Genomic DNA, 26,172 nt, shown 5'->3' with positions numbered 1-26,172 from the left:
CCTGTCTTAGATATTTCCTCATTATGGCAAGCTGCTAAACAGTACTGATTTTTTTCTTCTGTGCTCACAGAAGATGACTGTTCTCAGATAACACGGGTTATCAATTTTCAAAATTTTAGTTCTGTTCAAATGTTTGTTTAAATTCTGTTTTTATTTTCTTTGGAGAGTCAATTTCTTGATGTCTGTGTAACCTTGTATAGAATATAGGATTACATTATTATCAGCGATAGCCTAGCCAATCTGCTAAACTAGGAATTCAGCCTAACATTGTTCAAAACTTGAATCTGAGGACTAGAACTTGGATGTTTCTGACTGGATCTGTGATCTGCAATTTAAATTGCAAATGGGAGCCGATGGGGGACAACTCCCCTGAGCCAGAGCTTTGAGTCTAGCAAGAGCCGTAGCCGTGGTTTCCCTATAATGTGCTCTGTTGTTCACTCAGTAACAGACCTCAAAACGTGCCAAGGACCAGAACTCTGTATGGGGATATTTCGCTATACCAGTATGAAGTACATCCAGCTAATACAGAGGGGAACCAATGCAGCAGAGCTGTAGCAATAGTTTGAGCAATGATGCGGTCAGATACCACACAATGTGGTAAATACGTAGCAACTCAAAAGACAGGAAAACAGCAATCATGATAAAAGTAGTCACATGTAAGTTGCTGGGGGGGGGGGAAAAAAGCAGATTTTAAAGAGGTACTGTTCAATACCATTGAGGACTAAATGAATCCTACACAGGCATGACTCAAAACACAAAGCTGACAAGAAAACTAGCATACAAAATTAAAAGCATCTTTCATGCAGTGCAGAATAACGGCATATTCAAACAATACTTGACCTTTACTGGTTTAAGTACAGACTAGGACACACAGCAAAGCAAGGTACAAAGATCTACTAGACAGAGGACAGTCAATGGTTTACAGATGACAAGGTAATTGTATCGCACCAGGACCTCTATGACCATGGAGCATCTGGAGTAATTGAAGAAAGAATGACAGTGACCTTTGGAATGAAGTCTTCTAAATGCTGGAGTACAGACTGGCACTGAGGGGAAAAACAAAAAGACAGTGATCATGTCTGAGATTCCCATGAACTAAACTAAATGCAAATTAAAAAAAAAAAAAAAAAGGAAAGAAAAAGAAAAAAAATGTTGACAGTTTAAGTATAGACAGCCAAACTAGATTCCTTTTTACACAGTAACGGTGAAATCAGCAGGGTTGAGAAGAGGGATCTGGGACTCCTGCATAGCTTGGTTTCTCTCATTCTCCTTCTACACACTGCAGTTCAGTCTGCTAAACTCTTACATTTCAGAACTAGTCTGTTCACCTGTTTCAAAGGGAATATAAAACACCTGGATTAAGGGAGGAAAGCAACAGAGACAATGAAAAGTATGGAATGGTTTCTATATAGGACTTTATTGTGTATGAAAGAATGCTTCAGTCTGGAAGTAAGAAATGGTAGATTTGGGGGTTCAGTCAAATAAGGGCTATAGAGAGGATGAATGGGATCAGCTATTGGCTATTTCTTCTGACATACAGATGTGGGAAACCAGATGAAGCTAACAGGAGACTAGCAAATAAGAGGAGGTTATTCTTCACACAGTGTATAAAAGCTGCAGAACTTCTTGCTGCTGTGTGTTGTTGATGCTAAAAGTACACGAGTTCAAGCATAGACTTTGCAAGTCTACAGAGGAGTTGACCACAAAGCTTTTAAATGCACAAAAACCATATGTGGTTCAGGAAATTTCTCAGCTCTAATCAGCTAAAAGCAAGAGAGTGTGGGACAAGTATAGTCAAATTTGGCTTGTTCTTAGAGGCTTCCCTGCATACCTCCTTTTTGCTGCTGTCCGAGAAAAAGCACTGGGCTAAAAGGACTTTTTGATCTAACTCAACACTAGAACATAATACGCATGCCTAAATCCAGATCATGTTATTAGGCTAAAGTCAAATATGAGGTCAGATGACTTTGGAGTCTAATAGAGCCTTACATTCTATTAAAATCTATGAATAATTAGATTTTTAACCAAGAAAATCCCCTCTGTTCTACTGATCATAACTCTAAGTGAATAGTTTTATTATAAGTGCCAGCACGCCAGCACTTTCTGCCAGTGAAAACACTGGAAAAGCCATCATTATTCACAGACATTTCTAATATTAAATGAAAGTCCTATAGGGGCAACAGATAACATTGCAGAATGATAGCAAGTTGCCAGTGCCTAAACATGGCATATTTTACATGTTTTCCATTCAATATATGATGTGTAAGCTTAGTAAATAGCTGTAACTGTAGCTGTGTGTAGCATCTCAGAATCAATCCTTGCTGCTTTTTATTTCAGAATAAGAATTCTTGGACAAGATCATTCTGAACAGTAGCACAGTACAATGCGCTAGCTTCTCTCTGGCCGTGCAGAACAACATGCCAGGTATGTTAATTACTAAGTGACTTAGGGCTTACGTATTGCTCTACAAGTGTCTAACACACCTATGGCAGCTGCTACAGGGCAGGAGAAAATTATTGTGTTTCTCATAAAATGAGTACAGTCTTTATACTTTCAGCACAGTTGACCAGATTCCTGACAAAAGGCCACAAAACCAGGGCTTTGTATCACACTAGAGGTAATGGCTCAACGCTTAATGTATTAAAGGAGTTAAAGCTCTTAAGCTGTTCAGATCTGCTGAGCAGGGTTGTTTCACAACATGAGAGAACACAGTTTGGACTGCTTTTCAAAAAGACAAGGAACATGCTAATGTAAATTACACTAAAGACAGTATTGTTTGAATCATTGCTAAACTTTCCAAGGTTGTTGCTTCAGAGACATAGAAAATTAAATAAGATGCCAAGTTATTTTCATGGCAGGACTGACATTGTGTTAGTTACATATTACACAATTGGAAATGGTCATGTAGTTCAAAACAGCACTAAGAGCTAGAATTTTAAGAATATATAGAAAAAACATCTGCAAGATAGAAACAACTAGGAAGCTTATCTAGAAAATGTTATCTACAGTATTGAAATTTAAGTTGCAATCATCTAACCTTTTCATGCCAGTTAGTTTTACAGGTCTCAGGCTTGAACTTGTACATTGTCTGCCCTGTTTACAGACACTGGCTACACCCCCCGCATCTGCAGTAGTAGGCAATGAAACAATAAATGGTTCTTCAGTGCCACCCTCTGTTGAAAATACGTAACTACATGGACAGATCCCTTTACAAAAAAGTATACTGTAGGAAATAATATATACCTAGCCTGCATGCAGAACAACAGCTACCGTCTGTTGCTGCAGCACATGTACGGCACAAAATACAGCATTTTTTTTAATCAACTAAGATGATCTGAGGACTTTAATTGCATTGCTGAATTTCAGAGACACGAATGCTACAGTAATACAACATTTACATGAAACCCCAAACAAGGTAGAAATTACAGTACATTTAGATAGAGAAAAATCAAGTAACTTTTGGTAGCAAGTCATCTAAGCAGTATTTGTCATCGGTAATTTATTACTCATAAAAGGAGGAGTGTGTAAATAATGCATTTGCATTTGATTTACTCAGTAGCAATTGTGGTGCTATATACGCTCAGATAGATAAGGATTTTGGATAGCAACATTTTACGTACATAGCAGCTTAGTGACTGCTGATGTAAACACAGACCAAAGTCTTACCTTTGAGTACAGCAAAACCATACTTTTACTGTTTGAGAGCTTGTACTCTGAATAATAGCAAATTAAAGAATATACATTCATAGTATTGAGAAAAGATACTCTAAGTTTTTCCAAAATCTCTACATAATTGTTACTCATATTTCTGCTTGTATTCAGACTTATAAATATAGACCCTCAGTACCTCCTTAATTAGGGCCTCTACTCTCATGAGCCTAGTATGTCTGGTTGCACAAGGATAATATTTCAGCATTTAATCTGATAGTTTCACAATCGCTGGCAACATATTCAGATTGTTCATGATTGTTCTGTTACAGTAAGAAAGGTACTAATATGTAAGCATGTAAGCATGTGTAAGTACTAATATGTAAGAATGCACGTACAGTGTGCCTCTATAACCACTCCTGTTATCATGAGCTCTACAACAGTTTTCCTGAATGCAATGCACAGGAATTCTTTTCTCTGGCCAGTTGTATTAAACCATTGTTATTTGCTACTGAGCTGGGTAGGAGTTATTTTGTAATATCATTATTAGAAGACCAGTTAACAACACAGCACAGAATGTTACAAATTCTCTATTTATAGTGCAAGGTACACATCTTTCATTACATTCTGGAGCTGATCCCAAGGTAGCTCTTCATTAAGGTATTTTGCCTGGTGATGAAGAAGCACTGAGAGTGTTCTCATTTGTACTTGCTGCATCATGGGCTGCTATTGCAAACACTGTTTGCAAGAGCCTAGAAATGTTTAATAAGTGTCTTTTCCTGCATTACGCTTTCCTTTATAGTAATTACAGAGTGGAGACATGCTGCGCACCATAGGATCCCATTTATATAGGAGACCCTCATCAGGAAAGCAACATGTAAATCAACTTTACACTGGCAAACCACATCAATTTACCCTAGCTTAGAGAATGGAGTAGCCCGTAATTTTCTGATCAAGGTGTCATGTGACTTTCACACTGTCATTTATAACACCATTGAACTGCATTTGTTGTAGGACAGCTGTATCTATCCTGCAAATGCTATCTTCTTTCAGTGGCTGAAGAACAAAAGGGTTTAGACTAGGAACTTCCTTCAGAATCATCAGGCAAACAAGGTTGCTGACATTGGTTTCCATCCTCTCAGCAGAAACATGATACTTGCTATTCTTTCACCAGCAATTGCTTTATAGCCAAACATCCAGTGGATCTTTCTGAAGACGACACTTGGAAAGAATTTTAAAAGCATTTTTGGGACTGTTCTTCATACAAGTTATGCATAATACATATTTCCCATGCATCAGCTATTCTGTAAATTGTTACAGACATGCTCTTAATGCATGGAAGGGTGGATGTGCTTAGAGCAGAGGATGTTAACCCAAAGACTCAGCATCTTGGAGTGAAATTCTGATTCTTAGTGTAAGTATGCAAAAGCTGGAAGTATCAATTATCATTTCAGTGTAGCAGCTCAAACACATTAGCTGTCTAAAAATGCCCAGTGGTGGTGCAAACTACAGACTATCCACCAGAGGGAAGCTCATGTGTATGAAGAAACATAACGTGGGCAAATGAAACACCTCCCTTGTACTTAAACCACAACAAATTAAATTCAGAATGTTTCTTAGCAATAGCACAGACTTTCTCAATTTTTGAATGTTTTCAGAAATTATATGCCAATCTAAGGGTAACACACTTAACAGAAAGTTTCTCATGTTCATGACTGCACTATTGCATTACATATGGAAAGCATATATAATATGCATGTACACAAAACTTACATATTTAGACTTTTATCTTTTAAACACAGAAATGCAGCCTAACTTCATTACTGTTAATACAATTAGACCAGTGTTTATGAGGGCAGAAGTCCAGGGGCATGTTTATACATTAAAAACTCTACCACACTTGGTCACTAGGATGACTGAGATACTGACTTGTTTAATCACTGTTGTGTTCAGCATGTTATTGAACATACTACATTGCTAATGGAAATACCTGTTAAATTTCCCATAAAGTTTGTGTCCTACTAAGGTAAATTCAACAAATAGCAGTCACTTTTAGAGATCATTAAAGATGTCCTAAAATGAGTCTGAACTTTTTGTAGTGACCCAACAACCACATAGAGCGCTTCAAAAACACAGTCCTTAGCTAATGTTATCTCCAATACCTTTATTATTAAATCTAAAAGCCTGTCTTCAGAATGTTACTCAGGCAATCTCAGCATTTCAACACCTGTCTGGGATCTGTTTGGAAAGAGAAATCCCACGCTATTCCTGCAATGCTGAGATTCATCTGGTTTCTTGTTTAAATGAAAGATACAGCCTGAGGCAGAGACCATCTGGCAAGCAAGCTTCAACTGAAGTGGGGGAAATATGTTTCTGAAAAATATAAGGACAGGTGCTTCAAAGTACAACCAGATCCATATGTCACTGGATTAGAACTATACCAATTCTGATACAACCTATTTTTATGGACAATTGCTTTTTGCCACCAAAAATAAAGTTTTGAAGAAGAAAATCTTACAGAGGTGCTGAGCAACTCTCCTTGATTTTTTTTTTTTTAAGTATCTGCAATGTATTTCAATCTGGATATACCACTGGCAATAAGTAAATAAAAAGCCCCCCCAAAGAATGTGTACGAAGGTGATTTCATTAGAAGAAGAGACATTGCCCACCACTTCCTTTTATTAGTGGATTTTCAGAAATTCCCTTTAGAATATACACAATTGATTTGGGTTTTCCCCTACCCAATTGGTACTACATGCAGTAAAAAAATTAAAGGAACTGGAATCATATGATGAAACCCAAATTAAAATATCAATTACACAAAGAGCGTTTTGAAAAAAATATTCTTGACTTCAGTGGAGTTATTCTGGATTTGCAGTTGATCTCATTATACTCTTACGAGATCAAAAACAGCTAAGCCGATTTGGGGTTGGGAGGAGGTGTTGCAATCCTTTTCCCATTTTGGAAGATACTTCTTAATGTTATGTACTACATTTGCCAGGTTTGTAAAAATCTACCTCAACATTTAATGAAATAATCTGTATCACAATTTAAAATTTAATAGATTGTGCTATGCATATTTCATTTTTTCTGTGCTTATTTTACATAAAATACTCTTCTAGTTTCACTTCTGTGACTCTTGCCCATTTTTGTTGGTGCTGCTGTTTTGGTTCCTCCTTTAATTATTTGGAACCAGACTTAAAAATAAGATGTTCTGACACTCGAGTAAGACAGTATTTCCATAATCTGTGGCCAGACAAAGATTTATTTATTTATTTATTTTTAAGAACTTTTGATTCACACAGGATTTGAATACTGCACTAACTACCAAGTTCCCTAGGAGATAAAGTCATAGCCCATTGCTGGCGCAGTAGGACAACCTAATCATATATTTTCTGAGACACAGACCATTTCCTCCTAACATTACACCCAGACTATTCTGGTGGTGGTTGTTTAGCTAAAGAACTGCATTTTCCCAGAGCACTGAGTGACATTGGTAGTAGGGTGATGGTTGGACCAGATGATCATGAAGGTCTTTTCCAACCTTAATGATTCTATGATTAGAATTACAGCTCCGTCCCACTTCATTGTACATGTACAATCTCACTACAAAAGCTGATTTCCTCTATGTCAGCGTACTTCCAAAGCATGATCAAGATCAACTGTTTTCTGCTGAATTAAAAAAAAAATAATAATTACATGAAGGTAGACGGTATAATAATGTTTCATGCTCTAAAATGCTATTTCATGTCAAACATTTAATGCACATTTTTGGTTTATCTGCCACCCTTCAGTCTTTTTGTCTTAAAATAGAATGTTGACATATTCACAGAAACAAAAGTAAAGTAGCAAAAGGACAATTTTTTTCCTCCTCATAGCTGTTGGTTAGACCAGTAGCTTTAACCAAGTAGCAGGCTTCTTAAAATAGGGAGACTTTTGAAAGACCACCTCCATGCTTTAAAATCTGCTGTGATGCATGTATAATTAAGAGCAAAGTCAGGGACAACACTATTTTTATTTGTGCTCTGCATGCAAAAAGACATACTGTTTTCCTAAACAGGAGGAACACATGCGGTCAGACGTTTGTGAGCATTAGGATGTGAGGTCACATGCCATACAAGTCTACAGAATATCAGTTAGGGAAGTTTCTCTCAAGTTGTTTGCTGACAGTTTCAGAATCAAAACTTTCAGAGTGCAAAGCGCCAAGGATATTAGCACCTGAAAAGAACTGAAAAATTTCTGGAATGAGTGAAGCTGAGGAAGTCAGCACCGACTTGACATGGAATGCTGTGAAGTTGGTAGTCTGCATGATACTGAGCTTGTCATTTATTATTGGGACCCCTGGAAATTGCATTGTCATCTGGACTGTTTGTACAAAAATGAAGCAAGTAACTCCTTCAGTCCTGCTGATCTTGAACCTGGCCATTGCAGATATCCTCATACTGATCACTTTGCCAATCTGGATTTACTCCTTTGCTGACTCATGGGTTTTTGGAATCGTGTTCTGCAAAATACTGGTCTTCATGATTTACTGCAGCATGTATGCTAGTATATTTCTAATTACAGCACTGAGCTTGGAGAGACTAATGGCTGTGTTTTACCCTTTCACAATGCAAAGGTACAAAACAAAAGAAAATATTTTTGTAATCATGTTCCTCATTTGGTTCCTGTCCATTGCTTTTGGCGTTACTATTATTCCATTCCAAGAGACAGATGAAATCAACGGTGGACTACAGTGCACATGTCGCAACTACTCTACTACTGGACAGAAAGTGTCATATCTTTTGCTGGAGACTCTTGCAGGTTTTGTAGTTCCTTTTTTAATTATATGCACTTGCTATGTGTGTGTTGCAAAAAGAATAAGACAAATGACTTACCAATCAAAGCAGCGATCAGAAAGGCTCATTACCAGCATAGTGGTGGCATTCTTTTTATGCTGGTTCCCACATCATCTCTTTAACATCCTAGATATTATTTCAGTTCAGATAGAAGACTCTAATGAAATATATTTGGCACTGGAAAAAATTATAGACAAAGGAGAGTACGTCTCCGGAGCACTTGTATTTATCAGTAGCTGTATTAACCCTCTACTTTATGCTTTTGCTGCACGAAAATTCCAGAATCACCTGAGATTTGCCAAGATATCAAAGCTGTTTGAACAGTTGAGTCAGACTGTAACAGAGGAAGACAAGAAAAAGATTTCTTCTGTAACCAAGCAAGAAACTATTACAGCAGGCACAGAGAATCTCTAACAAAGAGCATAGACTTCGTGAGCAATGGGTTTCTGGGGCATTCATTCAGTAGTCCTTTCACCTAGTAGTCAGTTTTGTTTTCCAGGTAGTCCAGGGGATGCTAGAGACAATTCAGGTTGTGTGTGTTACAAAAGAATTGGCAGTGACAACCTTGTTTGGTTCCTAACCTGGTATCCACGTCACAAAATCAGTTTCACCGGTGCTGAGAAGCAAGATGGATAGAAGCTTAAAGTATAAGGAATACAAAATTTTTATTTTCCATTACAACTATTTGTGATTTCTAGAAAAGGCATTTATGTGGAAAACAAGATTTGGAAATTTAAAACTTAAAAAGTTTGTCTGGAAGAAGATTTGAAATGCTCAAAAAATCCATAAATATAATCCGAAGTTCTAAATGAGCATGCTTAGATTCTTGATATGGATATGAATGGATTTTAAGAATATTTACAATACATAAAAACTTTTTTGTAGATGGAAAACAAAACTTTTTATTCAGGACTTTGTTTAGATTTGAGAATAACAAGGGTTGTTTACACAAACTCATTTACTGAAGTATCTTATGCTAATGCATCTTAAGTAAAATATGAAATGTGACATGCCTTTTCAGAAAAAGGTACAAGAATTCTGTGGTTTATGACAAATAGAGACCTCATGCTATATTTGATTTCAAATATATTGCATATGTTAGTGGAAACTACTGATATATCAAATATACATACTGTGAGTAACCTCAAAAAGTCTGATTTAGTTAAGCTCCCAAGATGTCTATTAGATTATGGATGAATTGGATCAGATCCCAGGGGAAGGGAAGTAGAGATCCTTGATATTTTTTTAACCTGTGAGAAAGTTATGGGAGCAGTACAAAGTGCCTAATATCTTAAGAATTTCATCTTGCGCATAAAAGCATTATTTTGTCTTCTCTTCTAGAATAGTGTATTTCGCTTTTAAGAAACAAAAAACTTAGGGCTTGCAAGGAACTTGTTTTAGTTTTGTGAATGCATGCAAACTCCCTGTGAAAAAAATGCATGGCACCAAGTGTTTGCTTTTGAAGCTTTATTGTTTTTTTGTGTGTGCTTTTTTTTTTAAAAATTTCAATCATGCTTGACATTTTTATACTTACTTTTGCTTATTTTTAAATCAATGATTTGTAATAAGATGAATATAACTACTGATTACTAAGACTTACCATATTATTATTGTAACATCCTGTACATTGTGTTTTGAACAGTTGCTGATAGCTATTGTAACTCATATTTACAAAGAAAATACAAGAGACTAACTAGAACTTCATTTTCAAGAACTGATTACATAACAACCAAGGATATTTGAGTTGTATTACTTCAGTTTGTAAACTAGAATAAAGACAGGGAAGTAAAAATCCTTACCTGGTAATATTAGAATATTTCTTGAAATTTTGCATGAGTATTTGTTATTCCTGCTTGTTATGAAACCACACCACAGAGGACTTCTCATCAATAGGGCTCCTTTACTGAGGTAAAAGGAAAGAAAACCTTAGCAAGACCTTGTTTACAGCAGAGTAAGAAGCAGATGAAATCCCTTAGAACTATACCCCACCCACTCACTACTTTTTCACCCTAATAATGACTCCTTAATTGCTATATTTAATATGCTAACAGCAAAGTAACAGTATCTCACAATAAAAACAATAACTTTAGTTAACTACTGTATAAAAAAAGCAAAGCTGTATTTCCCAATATGTTCTTGAAATAACAGTCACTCATTATTCCATAATAGCACCGAACCGATAGAGAGGTAATAAGCACACAAATAATGTAACTGAGCTAGAGTCCTAGGCCACGAGAAACCAAGCACTTTGCAACTTAGAGATGGGAAAAGGCCCAGACAAGCTTCAGTACAAGCTACTTGACTGGAATTTTCTGTCACTCTGTCCTACATCTAGCTATCATCAGTCTTAGGAAACAGGCTAAACCCTTTAGTCATTTGTGTGTGTGCATCGTCTATCTCATGAATGAAGTCATTTCTTTTGGTGCCATTTCCTCTTAAATAAGCCTTCCAGGAGCATTCACTGCATGTTAAATGCCTTATGCCAACTATGCCTTACCCAGGACAAACTAAAAGGAGATCACAACACTATCTACTGCTGTGGGCTTGTTTTTTTAATCAACGGGTATGGAATAATGGGTTAGGGTGGTTGTTTTGTTTGTTTGTTCTTTTTTTTTTTTACTTGTCACTCACACAAGTGAACTTTATTGCTCAAGTTGCATCCTCCACAGCATCTGTAAATTTTAAAAAGGGAACAAATAACATCCCCAGATCAGTAAATGCATTCTAGGGAGATGATTAGGTAAGACAGTTCTAAATAGAATGCTGTAACTAGATCCACGAGTCGATGTAGATGTATAAGGTGATGACCTGGCTGACTGCTTCTTTCTTTAACAGATACACAACAGGCCTGTCAATGCAGCAACATTTATCACTCCATCTATACTAACATGTGCTATCACAGAACTACAGGGATTCCAACAGGCCCATTCGGTCAGCAGACATTGGATATTCTTGTCTCCTAAAACACTGAATCCCAGCCAAGCCCTAAGACTTGGCATAGATTTGGTCTGAAACACTGCATCTTATGATAGTGATACCTCATGACTCCTGTCAACTACATTACATATCAATGCTGAAGATTATATTGGAAGCTTGATAGAAAATGCTTTCCTTGATTGCTTAAGATAGTTCAAAGCAGTGACTTGGAGTAGTCTCCAAGTATAGCTGGAGTACTGGTAAAATCTTGCAATACTCAGACAGTTCTGGTTCCATCTGTGAAAAATGAGGTTTCATCTCACTTGAGTTCCTCATTTGTTTTCTTACTTCCCAATTCTGTGTTTATGAAGTCTGTCTCTGTGGTTTCAGCGTCCAGCTATTTCTCATGACACAGCAAGGGGGAAGGCTGTGCTAAGAGAGGGCCACTTCAGTCACCTGAGTCAAAACACCTCAAATTACCCTGAGGTACAGGGAACATTATGTGGAGTCAATGCAACACTGCTCAGAACATTGTGTGCTGGGAGGCACAAAAAGATTCCAGATGCTTTGAGTTTCTCATTTGTTTGTCAAAATTAATAATCTTTTAACATTAATCTCTAACTTGAAAGTCTTACCCAGCCTGAAACTTGGTGTAAACATTCCATGGGTATGCAGCAGGAATTTATTACTTATACTGCAGTAGGATTGTGCTGCATAAAGGGAATTCATTATGTATTAGCAGAATTGAAGGAGACAGTGAAGCATTTTTAATTCATGCATAGCCAATATACAATAAGGGTAAAAAAAATAACAAAGGAAAATATCAGTCTAACAGGTCTTACTTTTATTGCCTGCTGACATCAAAAGTCTTTTTCTAAGCATTATGGTAAAATAGTTATAGAGGCCTGCATTAAAACAGTGGAGCTTTGTGGATATTCAGAGGCAACTCAATTTAAGAGGTGACACAAGAAATCAAAGATCCTTGTATTCAGGTAGAAATCAGGCAACTGCATTGTACTAAAGAAACAAAATTGTTTCTTTAATGAAATCGGCAGAACACTGACTGGGAAGAAAGAAGTAGAGCAAAAGTTAAGAGACATCTGAAAGACAGATGAGAGTGCAGTTATGGATCTCTGTTAGGATTACTATTAACAGGACTAAAAGAGAAGGAAGTGTATGCAGGTCTGGAGTGAAAGGAATTAAGGAACCTGGAAGCTAACAGATGGCATGGAGACTACATAGGTGTGCAAATGTTCTCACATTCAAGAAACTGTCTGATCAATAGTAAATACTTTAGAAGATACAGAATTAGAGAATATTAACAGTGGTGAAGTTTTTCTCTGGCTTTATATCCTACAGCTCTTGTAGGACTACTTTTCCTGCATGTATGAGGAAGGGGGAAAGAATAAGTGAAGGTTTATAATTGATTGGAGTAGGAGAACAAGAGAAATAAGTCAATTTGGATTATAAAGAAGCATATGGTCTTAGAATGAAATTGAGAAGTTCAAGAGTGCACAGCAAGAATAGAGAAGGAATTGAAATAAACATTGTAAGGCAGTTTCAGGTTTTCGTAAATGTTTGTCAGTTCAATTAATCACCAAAATTGTGCATTATCAGAAAATTCCTGTTTGAGCTCCACTGTTTGTTAATAGGTTAAAGAAAAATATCCCAATAAAATACAGTTTGAAGTCATAACCCTGTCTTCTGAGGGGATGAGTAGCTTATGCTGCTCCGGTTAGCATGAAGATTTGGGTGTGACCAGGGCTGCAATGATGGCCTCTAAGATTTCAGAAACTTTACAACACTATTGCTAAGAAAAGTACTAAGAATTCTTGTACTGATAGGTTTAGAGATAATAGACTCCATATCCTGTTTGATTACTTCATGTCTTTTTTTGCCTTAAATCAGTTATTTTAAAAGTCATGCTGTGGTTTTTAGTAAGAATTCAATATTTTTAACTCTATTCATTTAGGTTAAAATAAATTAAAGATTCAGACTAAAAGAAAGTTATTTTTATGGAATATGCAAAGTTTAAGTGATTTAAGTGATAGAATTAATGCAAAGGATACTCTAAGGTCTTCCAGTATAGATTAAACAGTCACGACTCTGTAAGAATTAGTAAGATTATACTCTTCCAGAACTGCAAAATTTACAATATTCTTAATTTAATAGAAGTCAGCTGCCTGAACTGCATCTTGATTGGAAAAGTGACTGGTCACACCCCAGTTTGGGCTGCAGTTATGTAAATACTAACAAAGCTTACAACTAAATACATCACTGTTACCATTGGCAATTAGCTAGATAATTGTGTTAACTTCATTGAGATATCCAGAAACGTTAAGGTATTTTAATTATGGATGTCCATGAAGTAATATGCCTAGATGGTCTTAAACCAGAGGATTAGTAGTTTGGACTGTTCTTAGTAGAACTTAAAGTGAAAGTTCTAGATTTTTATTTATTTGAATAGCAGACATGTTCACAACGTAACATTACATGAAAAATTGAAGGGCTAAATATTTCTTTCAGAGAATTATGAATTTGAACTACCATTTCTGGCCAGTTGTATCACTCAGTAACATGCTAGGTATGCCACCAGAAGAGTAGCAATAGGAAAAGAGCTATCAGAAAATCACTTCTAGTCTTAGACACCTCATATTATGATAAGGGGATGCAATACAGACAATCTACAAACATCTTGCAGGTTTCATATCCTAACTGTACTATATAACTTAAGCTGTTATTGCAATATTAACATTCACTGCAGAATTCCCTATTGAGTTCAGTGAGTAATATTGGAAAATTCAAAGCTGTGGCCATTTTTAAAACATTGTAACTAATGAATTACGTTTATGTCCATTTGATTTTAAAATATAGCCATGAACCTTCAGTGGTGCTGTAGAACAGAGAAGTATTGCATAGTTAAAACTGAAGGAAGCATTTGTCACAGTAATCTTCTTACAACCCTTGTTCTCTCCTGCCACCATGTGGCTCTCGTTTTGAAAGTTGGGCCTAATTTCAATACTCATAAAGTCACTGAAAGAACTAGTTAGGTACTTTGCCCATTGTTTCAGTTATGAACCATATTTTGCAACTCAAGTCTTTGAGGCAGAAAGGCTCACAGAAAGCACAACAGTATATTAAACATCCAAGTCCCATTCATTTCTGAGTGATCGAGTTGTTTCTTCTCTTACTCTTTCAGAAACCCAAGCCTACATTTATTTATGTTAAGCATTGAACAAGTTAAGTTGCCTGAGAATTTTTGACAGAATACAATTTCCTCAAAAGATACTATTTTGAAAAAAAATATTGAAAACAACTTATTTTCAACAAAACCATTATTAGGCATGTTGAGCTAGATGCTGACACTTGAACTTGAGTAGCTCACATTTCATCCCAAGTGAGTGTATTGACTTCTAGTGTTTTTTGTTATTTTGAGATGCTCCCAATAAGTTTCAGAAGGTCTTGAGTTCATTGTGATAAACGTAGGAACAGTTTTTGCACTCTTGAAGATACCCACAATAAGAAAACCACAAAAATTTCACCTTTAAGAAGAAAGAAGAAGCACTAAGAATGAAGTGGAAAACAAAGATTTGGTTCCAAATTCCTTTTTTTCTTTGTTGCAATGTTTAGTTTCTGTATGTAATGCTTTTAGAATCTCTATGAACAAGGCTCAGCTTAATCCTCTTACACTTGTCACATTGAATAGCATTGCACTAATTGACTGATCCTTCTTTTAAAAAGATCAGAATCAGAAGAAACAGGTTTTGCTAAAGAACTTCTAAGCACTTTGAGGAAGAAGAAGTCATAAACTGAAGGGTTCTACTCATGTCTTTCCTTAAATATTTAGATCACCCAAAAACTTGCACTGTACATTACACTAAAGAAATAGCATTACCACTATTTTATATTAGGCAGCTTAGTTCACCTGTACTGTGAAAGCCAAAGTAAGATATAAAATCGAGATTTTCTCTCTGTAGATTCAGTCAATGCTCCTGTAGTTCGCTGTTACATAAACAGGGTCAGTCCGAGGGCCAAGCTGGAAAGTCAGCTTGCACATAAGGTTCAGGGTGGGGTCTACCAAGAGTAACCAGGGTCAAATACAGCCCAACAATCATGCAGCAGGATTGTAGTGATCAGTCAGGGCCAAGGTAAAACCACATAGTCAGGCCCCAAGTCAGAGCCTAGATCAACAAGTTACATGGCCAAGCACAAACAAACCTGGAAAGAAGCAACCCAATGACAGAGCTCAAGCTTTGAGAATTAATGCCCAAGCCTGAGTTTATATGGACCTCTGGGCCTGTGGGCTTGAGCTCTCAGGTTGGGCTAATTAAGGTCATTAAGGGCTGTAAGTGCACTCCTGATTGATTCTCAGCAATAGTTAAAACACCAAAGAACAAACACAGAATAATTCAAATTATTCATTGATTAATACTTGTTTATCCTCAATTGCTTTTTATGCAAAGGTTTAAGTTGGGTAAGTGTATTTCCATACTTGTAGGCTAAATGTAAAAATAGGCTTACTTTTCACCTTTGCTGCTTTAGCCCAAACTACTACTTTTTCTTTTAACTTCTCCCCTTTTCCACATGCAAAATAGCTCACCATCATTCTTGTTTGGGGATAAGTACAATGGTGTCTCTGATCCCTGGCTATAGGCTCCAACTGTGGTGTAGAAACATGCCTGAGTTCATCATTTTCTTGTAAAGTGGGCCACAAAAAAAAAGGGGGGGGAGAGGAAACCAATTTGATTTGTCTGAATCAGAACATAAAAGATTAGCCTCTTAAGCAGCAACTTCCCATATTTTGATTAACATTATAGTTTACTCAGTTCTTCAAAGAGATCTGTTAAAGGAATAGTAATTACTAAAGAATTCAATGACAGGAAAACCTAAAGATTTATCTCTTTTCTATAATACCATAACTGCTTCAAACAGTTAATTATCTCTCTCTAAAATATGTGGTTTAAACACTAATTCAGGATGTGTAATTAATGCTTACATGATACCAAATAATCCCTTACAACCATAATATTTTTTGCTATAAGGAAGAAGGATTTTAACCTGTATAAAAAGAGGCTTGGGAAATGGAAAATTTCCATCTTTACAGCTGTAAGAATTAGAACTCAGGACAATCCATTCTATCAAAAAGAAAATAGGGGGATATCATACTAAAAAAGGCAGTGAAAGTAAAGAAATACCTCTCTACTCAATTTATAACTGGCCAATGGAAACCAGGGGTGCAGGTGGTCATAGAAACAACTGGTGTGGCAGGAGTTTTAAGATGCTATAATTTTATGACCAGTTTTAAAAGATGATTTCCTGATGATTCTGGACAAAGAGTTCTGTTTTGTATTTAATGTAGGATGTGTCTGCAGAAATTTCATCATGCCTCAAAACACAAGCCAAAAGTAAGAAGAGGTGCTGCCTTGATAACCTGAATGCAGGCAAAAATCGTCCATACAACTGACAGAAGCTGTGCTATTTGTGATACTAGTCTGTGCTATTATTACTCCCACTTTAAAGACAGGAAAATGGAAGGTAAGTGGAGGTACCTAAGGCTACAGAAGTAGCAGGGTAAGAGTTAGAAAAGTGTAATAATATATTACAATGTGTTAAGTATAGGTCAAGCAAAAGTATCAACAGCACAGGTAGGCAAAATATTTCAAAACTTTTACTGTTAACAGACTGCTGGCTTTTTATGGAGTTGGTATGTCAAGAAGGTAGACTGCTTAAGCTAACATGGAATTAAACTTAATAAGGTTCTGTATGCGGCTTCCTGGATCAAGAATAAGGGAAAAATAATAATGGCGAAAGTTACATTAAAGTGATACATTAAAAATTGAAAATTAAAATTTTCTCAGGGTATAGTTAGGATGAAAAAAGTATATAAAGTATCTATTAAGTCTATAAAAAATTGCCCTTACAGACAAAGTTTTCCACATCTAAAACTATGATTCCTAATTAATGCAAAAATTTTAACTTTTTATTGCAAAAGTCTCTAATGAAGTTTTAACAATAGCAGGGAATACATAGTCACAAAGCAATCTCAAACAGCAACTAAAAAGAACTCTTCAGAGTGAACGGCTACTCTTTAGACATTTGATTTCATTATGTCTCAGAGCATAGGGTGAAATCCTAGGTTATTACTTCTTGCATTTACAGAGAAGATTATACATAAATAGATGTTTATGTCCATCATGTATAATCCCTCCTTTTAGAAATGAACCCAGAGGCTAAATGAAGATGCCTTAGAAGCCTGTAGAACAAAAGGGATGGTTTTTGTTCTTTTCTCCAAATACTGTAGACTCAGACATGTAACAAATTAGAAAAGCACTTTAAAGCCTAATGATTTTCAGTAAAAATACAAGCTTTGTTTTTTAAAGTTAAGAATATATCAATGACCTTTTTTGTATCAACCCTGACTGTTACTCTCTGAAATCATCTTTTCTGGTATGCTGTAAGGTGATGTGTTGTTTTAGTATCAAACCTCTGAAATTCTATTTCAAGTTAGGTATGTATTTTCTGTTTAGACCTAATAATCTCTGTAGTACAGGTCAGATTTTTTGTAGGTTAGTTTAATTTGGGGCAATTTACACTTCAGAAAAGCCAGAGAACACGAAGGCTGCATCTCTTTATACATCTGTCTATAATGGATTTCCTTCTCAGCTTAGATTACAAGGTATTTGTTTTAGGTATTACCTTAGTCTCAGGTATTTATCACAGACAGCTTTCTTCAGGATTGTAAGCATTGTCTCCAAGTTGAATTTCCTAGTATGAATCATTACATTTAGAAAAAAAAATAAGTAAATGGTGGGAAGCTAATTTAGCTGACGTATTATTCATGCCTTTATAGCTCTCCATTTTTCACCCTATTGCTCAGTATGTTGAACTGGGTGGATATTGCAGATGACACACAGCCCTCAGCTTTGAGTTTTATGTAACACACCTATCTCATTGCCTCTGGCTCTTAGTTCTTTTATAACCTGCATTATTCACGTATTCACTAGAATACAGGGAAGATGATAAATATTTAGCAAAGATTTAATGAGTTAATGAATTGTCATTTTACCCTTTGCTCACAAGGAACACAATAGGTAGCACAAAGAACCAGTAAGTAACAATCAATAACAGTAACAATCAATAAATTTGTGTTTGTATGTACACATCTGTATGTGTACACATACACTTCTCTGTATACAGAGTGTGCATATGCAGAGCCATGTTTTTTCACTGGATAAATAAATTCTTCTTAGCAAAGTTGTAAGTCTATAAAATACATATGTAGCCTACCAACTATATATATGTTACAAAAGCAAGGAAAATCCCTAATTGTGCAATGAGTTTGTTCCTGCATAACTGTTGCATGCACTATTTACTCTTATTGTCTTTCATATGACCATTCCAAAGCTTAAAACTAAGTATGTGTTCAATGTTTAGGTTTTCAGAGGAACCAGAATGTAAAAGTGTTTTTAAACAGAAAACTAGTTCCAAGTTTCGTTTTCTTTTGTTTTTGTTGTTTTGGAAGAATATTCCTAGGATGTATTTACTTTGCCTGATGTTTTTTTTTTGATATCTACTACAGTTCCATCACCTGTAGTCTATTGCCATGTGCATGTGTGTTTGAAATTAGATCCTTTGTCAAGGACTAGTTTTGACTACCATACCAGTAGGAATATGTTGACAGTCAAAAGCAATGTGGAAGATAACTCCTTTTCCTTGAAAAGATTCCATTTTTGAGATGAGGATTTGGCAATTTTAACAAAAGATTAAAATAAATGAAATATTCATATATTTACAAAGCGAAGTTAAAAAAAATCCATTTATTATCTAAAGATGCTTAAAAGTTGTAAAGTGTGTATTGGCTAACAAACTATCATAAAGTCAGCTTTTGTGTAGTAATAGCACATAATAAACTAAAGAAAGAACAGGTTGCAGACAGTTTCTGTAGAACATGTGATGTGCTGTGTGTTCACACCCTAGCTCACCCTGTAGTGGCTTGTTTGTACATCTACCTACAGGCAGTAGAAGCCTTGTTTCACCTTTTGCTCAAACTTAATTTAGTAGGTGCAAGCAGCCAGGATAGTAGAAAGAGAAATAATTAAGAATGAAATTAGGCTAAATTTAGTCTGAATACTATACAAAGCCTTACTGACTTACATATACCGAGTATATAGAGAGTATATGGTGAACATCGGTGAGAAATAAAAATTTGAAAACTGAGATTCTGATTGATTTACATAATGTAAGTCTTTAAGGGTAAAAATGAAACCCAACAGGCATAACGAGATTTGCAATAAAAACCGCAGGTACGCAAATCTAATGCTGCCTTCCTCTTCAAAGCATATAGTACTTTGGGTACTATCATAAAACAGCAGTGCTGTGGAGCAAAATAGGAAAGGAGAGGTTGGAAATTGAAGACATTACAAATGTTACTTTCCTCGAACGTTTGGGGGATGAATTGGTTAACATAGGTACAAAAGACATGAGAATCTGAAGCTACCTTTTTGAAAAGTGTGCAAGACTCCTCATAGTCCCTCTTCTCTGTACATAAGTGTACAGAAGGGCAGTGGCACCGTTCTCATCATCTAACTTAGGGTATTTAACTGAGGTGGTTATGTCATGAAACTGTGGCTTCAGGAGATGCTTTGGGTTAAAATTAAAGTTTAATACTGACAAAAGGCCTTCTCTGTTCCCTCCCTGTCCTTCCATAACTCTGTGTGCTCTTGTGTGTGATCTCACTACTTACCTTGTGCCACCCCTGGAACTCATTTGACTGCAGAACAGCAGAATAAAACAGCAGAAACTGTTTTACCCAAAAGTGTATGTTTTTGCAATGTTACTGAGTTTAGTTGCCTGACCTTGAGAACAATCAGATAAGCTCCAGATGCAATACAGAAGAATGTGGGAGAAAAGTAAAAGAAGCTGGAAAGAGGGGATGGAACTGGATGCCCTCCCTCCAAGAGCTGTCAGTGTGGCTCAGCCACTTGTCAACCTCTGGATTCCCTGTTTACCTTGTAGAAAGAAGTAAGTACCTCCTGAAGCAGCTTAGAGAAAGATTGTATTCTACTATTAACTATTTATTAAAAAAACAAAAAAGAGGGGGGGAGATAAACATTCCAAATTATCTTCTTAAATGAGAGGTTCAACTTTATGTGGTATAAATACCCCACCTTCATCTTCCCTGTTCCAAATTCAACCTCCAGAGCAAGCTGGAAAATAGTCTCTGGATCCCAATGACTTTCTTTTCCGTTGTTAATCTTTTCTACTTGACATCCCTCTCATCTTTCTGGTGATATTTTCTCCTCTCAATACTCCTTGTCTATGTTTCCAGATTTGGGGCTTTTCTTTTCTGTTTTGTTTTCTTTTCTTTTCTTTTTTCATATTGAACTCATTCACTGTGTACTCATTTTAATGTTTTCTTTCATTATGTGACTTTGTTTACAGTTCTTCCTACTCCGTCATTTGTATCTTTTATTCTCATTATTATTCCACTTCTGGCTATGTAATTGCTCAGTGTTTGCATTCTTCTGCAGTTGCTCCGGCTACATCTATTTGAATTTTCTGCTGTGAATACTGTTTACTATTTGATAACATAGTTGTCTTTACATTTGCTTATGTTCTGTATAATGTTTAATTTGTATTTTTCTTTCAATTGTTTTTTTTTTTACTTTTTCAGTCTTATTTTTCCATAAAAATGCAGTAAGTTGTAACAGAGCAAGACATCAATAGCAAATAGGAAAAAAGCCTAAGGAAAAGTAAGAGATAACTCTTTCTAATATGCCAAACTTGTTCTCTCATTTGTGTAACCTCTGTCAAAAAGGATGAGTCAGAGATTTTACTTTTTCCTGACGTTACCAGTCTAGTCAAATATCTGATTCAAAAGCTACTTCCATCAACCTAAGGATTTTAATTTCTCCAGATCTGTAGCATCTTACAGATCAGACTTCTCAGCTCTTTTCCATAAACAGGAGACCCCTTCCAACAAACAGTGGCATGTCCTGAAGCCATCGATCAGGTAGCACAGGTGTTCTAGCTCAGATGTTGTGGGAAAGTGATGGAACTGTAGGCTGGAGGGTTTCAGGGTAGGACTGTGACAGAGGCATCTCTCTTCCAGTGCTAGAAGGGAAGAGAAGCAGGAGCACAGCACAGCAAATACATGGTGGCCTGGCTTTAGGAGAAAATGCTTTTGGTAGCAATTGTGTAAATTTCATTTTCATTGCATGAAACTTAATAGGTCTGGAAGTTACTTATAGATTTTTATATTCCTGTGTTTCCTATCAGATAAGTACTCTTTCTGATTTTACTGGCAGAGAACCTAGTGGATCACATACCCTCTTTAGGATTTCTTAGAACCATAATAGGAACCTAGAAATGGAGTGAAGACTTTCTGATTCTATAACAGCTGCTTTTCCTTTTAGATTATCTTTCTTACATACATCATGCTACTCTGCTGATACTCTCATTATACTTGTTCTTTGTATCCACATGTTCTCTTTAAATCTCTCTCCTGTCAGTTATAACATGATTTTTTTACCTTGATTCTCCTGCATCCATTCTCATTTCCTCTCTCCTTTGTTTCTTTAGTTGCATCTTTCAGTCCTTCAAGTCCATTCTACCAACTGTTTTACACTACCTTCGTCATGTTGGTGCTAAAAGAAGGATGCTCACGATATAAAATATTGGAAGAGGGATAAAAAGGATCAGTTTGAACTGTTGAGTCAGTGGCGCAATAATGTAAGTACTGTTAAGCCTGTGTCTTGTAAAGCTATACCATAATTTTTCCTTCTGTCAGAACTTGAACTTGTAAATGAAAGCAGATTCACACAGTATTTGAAAACAGAGGCTACCCTATGACACAGAGCTGATTAATTCTGCTCAGTATTTTGTATGTCTATTTTCTTGCCTTTTGTCCTCATAAATGCATGACATCATGCGCAGATGGAAAAGACTTCCTAACTACAAAATGAATCGGCTTTGTGACTGACTGTGAATCACCCTTTAACACCGTGTGAGCTACTGCTGTAATAATGAAGTTTTTAGTCTCTCTCCCTATTGCTGAGTAGACCATAACAAAACTGCTTTTGGAAAAGTTCTTTTGTTGTTGTTTTATGGAAGCTTTCATATCTATTGACTTTTTAAATGTATACCCTTTATATCCCTGACATAGCAAGACTGGAATTCCAACAGATCTCATAATGAGCTATGTATTCACATAACAAAGCATAAAGAGTTAGCTTTTTTTTTTGTGCCAGTATTTTCTAGGCCAGTGTACATAGGTAAAGCTTCCATTGTTAATCATTGCCAAGATAGTACTAAATAGATTGTTTTGATCTGTTGACATTTAGAAGAGTTTTAATGCATTAACATGCTAGACTCTGCAGATCTGTAGATTCCCCTGAAAACAGTAAAAACTGCATGCATTCACAAGATAAGGAGCAGGCCTTTTCCAGTGCTTGTGTGTATGTGTACACACACAAAATATGTCAGAAGTTAGGAATAAACTGAATTTCTGCTTTCAGGGATTCAGGGATTGGTAATTGCTTTATCTATTTTTTTCATTCTTGAACAGTATAATAGAGAATTAGATTAGTTTATTGTGGTGAATCTTAGTTGATCTGATCCAGTTTAGTCTATTACATTCCTTTTCCTGTTTTACAGATGACTGAATTTTTCCCTTGGGATATGGGGAAAGGATTGAAGTAAGAGAGCTGACTTTGGTCCCTCAACTCCTTCTCCAAAGTAAGGCAGATAAAAGTAAAATTTATTATATCTCAGTAACAGCTTTAAAGAAAGAAACATTTTGCTTCTAAATTTAATTAAATTTAATTAAAAATCAGTATGGATCTTGGAAAAAAAAATAGGGAGTTACTAGTGCACAGTGCTACCATGCATATAAATGTAAATTAAGCAACTTTGCTCTTGACACACTGATATTACTTAATACAACCACAGTATCAGACAGAAGACATATAGCAATAGTCAGCTTTCTGATGCTATTAATACAGCACACAGAGGTTTCATTTAGTATCTTTTAATAGCTGTAGCAAAGTGACTTAATGGAAAAAAATATGAAAGAAGAGAAAACAGTAAGACTAGTTATTTGCGTACCTAGTAGACTTCCTGAAGCTGGAAGTAAACAGTGTTTACAGTATCAAAATTCCCTGTCTGCAGTCTTCCTATCCACTGTTAATTGGCAGTTTACTGTAAACATCAAAGTAAAAACATGTCTTGAAGGTGAGTTTCAAGTTGAATGCTAATTAATTTGGGCAGGGTTTTCTACGTTTAAGGGATAATGTCAAAGACAGTTTTGATGTAAATAAACAAGGACCAAAAAGTGGCATCTGGCTGGAAATATTGGGATAACAGATGAAAACCATTGTGAAGGACCAACCTGATTGAGGCCTGTAAATACAATGATGAGTTGGGGACAAAAAAAAACAAACACTGGCTGATTTTAACAGCATTTTGGTAAGATGCAATGTAAAACATAACCCGTATGACTAATGTATATACTATTTTGCATAAGTTCTAATTAGTTTTAGTAGCAGTCTGTTTATTTCCAAACTAAGAGCTGATTGTGCACAGTCAGTCCACAGAAATGTTTTGAAAATCAGGAATTTGGAGCATGGAGGCACTTTTTTTCTCTCAGCGGCAAAGGCAGTTTTACAGCACTTGCTCACTTTGCACCCCTATCCTCATGAATGCTCCTTGGTCTTGAGAGTACTACTGTCTGTGGGATTATGTTTGAGGAAATGATCAGTGTTAAAAATAACCCTTTCTCTCAGGGTTATTTATTTTCTCTCAGATCAGTTCCTTGATTCATTTCATCATGCAACCTGTATAAACCATTGTACCAAACCCCAGAAGAGGGGCAAGGAACTCTTTAAACAGACTTAGATACAGAAAACACAGAATGTCAAGACAGTCCCTTCCTTCAAGCACTTGAAAAGTAAGTTTTCATTTTCACTTTTTTTTTTTTTTTTTACAGAATACAAACGTACCTTATTGTTTCTATGGGAGCCACTAGAGAACCTCTAGAGTGGTCAGTCGTAAATGTAACTGGAGAATTGACATCAAGATAATCAGTGAGGTAATTATACTAAAAGAAGCAGAATGGGACACCACTGGCCTGATTTTCCTACAGATACATGCTGTTTGTTTTCTTAGTGTAATTGCAAATAGACAGTACACATTTTCAGGTATAGTTCTTTAGCTTGTTTCTTTTCTGTGACCACCAGAATTATAGCTAGCTCATTCACAAATTTAAGTAATGCTTAAGTGTCATCACAAATAACGTGTCACTGGTTTAAAAGGCAGGAGGCGTAAGAACAAATCATTGCTAGTGCAAAAGTTTCTGTAATTGGAAATTTGCCAGTCCATCTTAAAACAGGAAGTAGATTGCAATCTGTTTTGTGTCTCTATGATTTTTCATAGATATTGCTTATCCTTAAGTGCTCTCGTTGAAAAACATACTTCTGTTTGAACCATCCCCCTGATTTACAGCACCAGCAGAGAAATAGAGCTTCAATGATGTGGAAGTTAAATCTAGTCTAGACTATTATAGATTATTTCATTTCCTCTGTAGACAGATTCAGCCTACAAGGCTGTAATTTTACACCTTTTAAAATAACTGTATTATTTAGGTGTCCAGGATAGGATGGAAAATATATGTTATAAAGCTAAATTACATTGTATTCTTTTGATAGTGATGGTTATGTGTACACACTCACAAAACTTTGCAGTATCTGGGAGGCAGAATAACTGTATTAAAGTATGAAAAACACTAATGGTTGCAGGCACAGTATGAATTATCTTACCCCACTGCTGTACCCAGTCATCTTTACTGGGGAAAATAGGGAGAAGAATGGAAACCAATATGCACTTTTACTGGGGATAAATCCCAAAAATATTTATTAAAAAAAAAAAAGGACACGAGCTTATTGTTTGGTATGCCAGGTCACACAGTTCTGGTGGGTAAACTCTTGCATTGCCCAAACTAGAAAGATACAACACCTTGGTAACACAGCTTTGTTGAAAAAACTATTAAACAGTTTTCTTCCATGGTTACATTTGCATCCCACAATTTTATATGAGTGCAGATATTTAAGACTTTGGTTTCACAGACCTGGTACAGCAGACTTTCTTAGCACTTCCTGCCTTGCTAGAGTATCCCAGCCTACCAGCCTGGGATATCAGGAAATTTGAAGCACACAGCAATAATGACAAAATAAATATTCTTTAATGTAGCACAAGTAATGTTTTCAAATGGTTTAATGATTCTGGATTTATGAGAAATTATCTCAGAACATTATGAAGTGATCTAAAAATAATGAAGCTTGTGTCACCCGAAAGCAATTTTGCAGTTTGGATGAGGGAGAGTTAACAGCCTGAGGCTGCGCTGAGATTGCACCAGAGCTCACAAAATTTTTCTTGGGTGTTCCTAGTATCTTTTATAGAAGTGTAAAACCTTGCACATTTTGTTTCCCAGTATTAAAGTATCTTTTTAGCCAACTGTTTTGATCTCTTGAAAACACATGCCTCTCAATGTAATGAGAAACCTTCATCTTCTTGTAAGTGGGTTCACAGGTTTTCCATTGAATGTGACCAAACATACCAAACATACTTGCATGCTGACAGGTGGGGTAGCTATTCTCCCCTTGGGGCAGGGTTGGTAGATCTTCAGTTGTAGGTAAAAACATGTCTGTTGCGCTGAGTAATTGCTGCTGGGAAGAGCTTGCTTCAATAGTCTTTTTTAGCCAGGCTGACAGCAAAG

At 36.1% G+C, this 26,172-nt stretch overlaps 1 protein-coding gene and 1 long non-coding RNA gene across 22 annotated transcripts in view; one reads left to right on the top strand and one right to left on the bottom strand.

Moving 5' to 3' along the window:
* Positions 1-26,172, top strand: part of LOC310905307 (leukotriene B4 receptor 1-like) — a gene marked incomplete at its 5' end in the record, with an annotated part of 128,334 nt that overhangs the window by 101,453 nt on the left and 709 nt on the right. For 5 of the 20 annotated variants that reach the window (XM_083851430.1, XM_083851429.1, XM_083851422.1 and 2 more), the window contains 2 exons: positions 2,338-2,424; positions 7,709-10,278. In XM_083851430.1, coding sequence (XP_083707556.1) covers positions 7,893-8,900 — 1,008 coding nt within the window. In that variant the 3' untranslated portion in view covers positions 8,901-10,278. The other 15 variants (XR_014588918.1, XR_014588919.1, XR_014588920.1 and 12 more) reach the window with 6 other exon arrangements.
* Positions 913-16,752, bottom strand: LOC310905311. 2 transcript variants are annotated; one of them, XR_014588936.1, is made up of 4 exons: positions 10,286-16,752; positions 8,526-8,663; positions 3,667-3,713; positions 913-1,046 (listed from the first exon to the last, which is right to left on the bottom strand). It is a non-coding gene; the product is annotated as an uncharacterized lncRNA (long non-coding RNA). The 2 variants fall into 2 exon arrangements; XR_014588937.1 differs by lacking the exon at positions 913-1,046 and having other exon boundaries at positions 2,434-3,713.

The sequence above is a fragment of the Anser anser genome, assembly GCF_964211835.1.
Source record: "Anser anser genome assembly, chromosome: 11".
NCBI lineage: Eukaryota > Metazoa > Chordata > Aves > Anseriformes > Anatidae > Anser > Anser anser.
Note: the sequence above shows the minus strand (reverse complement) of the source record. Positions and strands in the feature narration are given on the sequence as shown.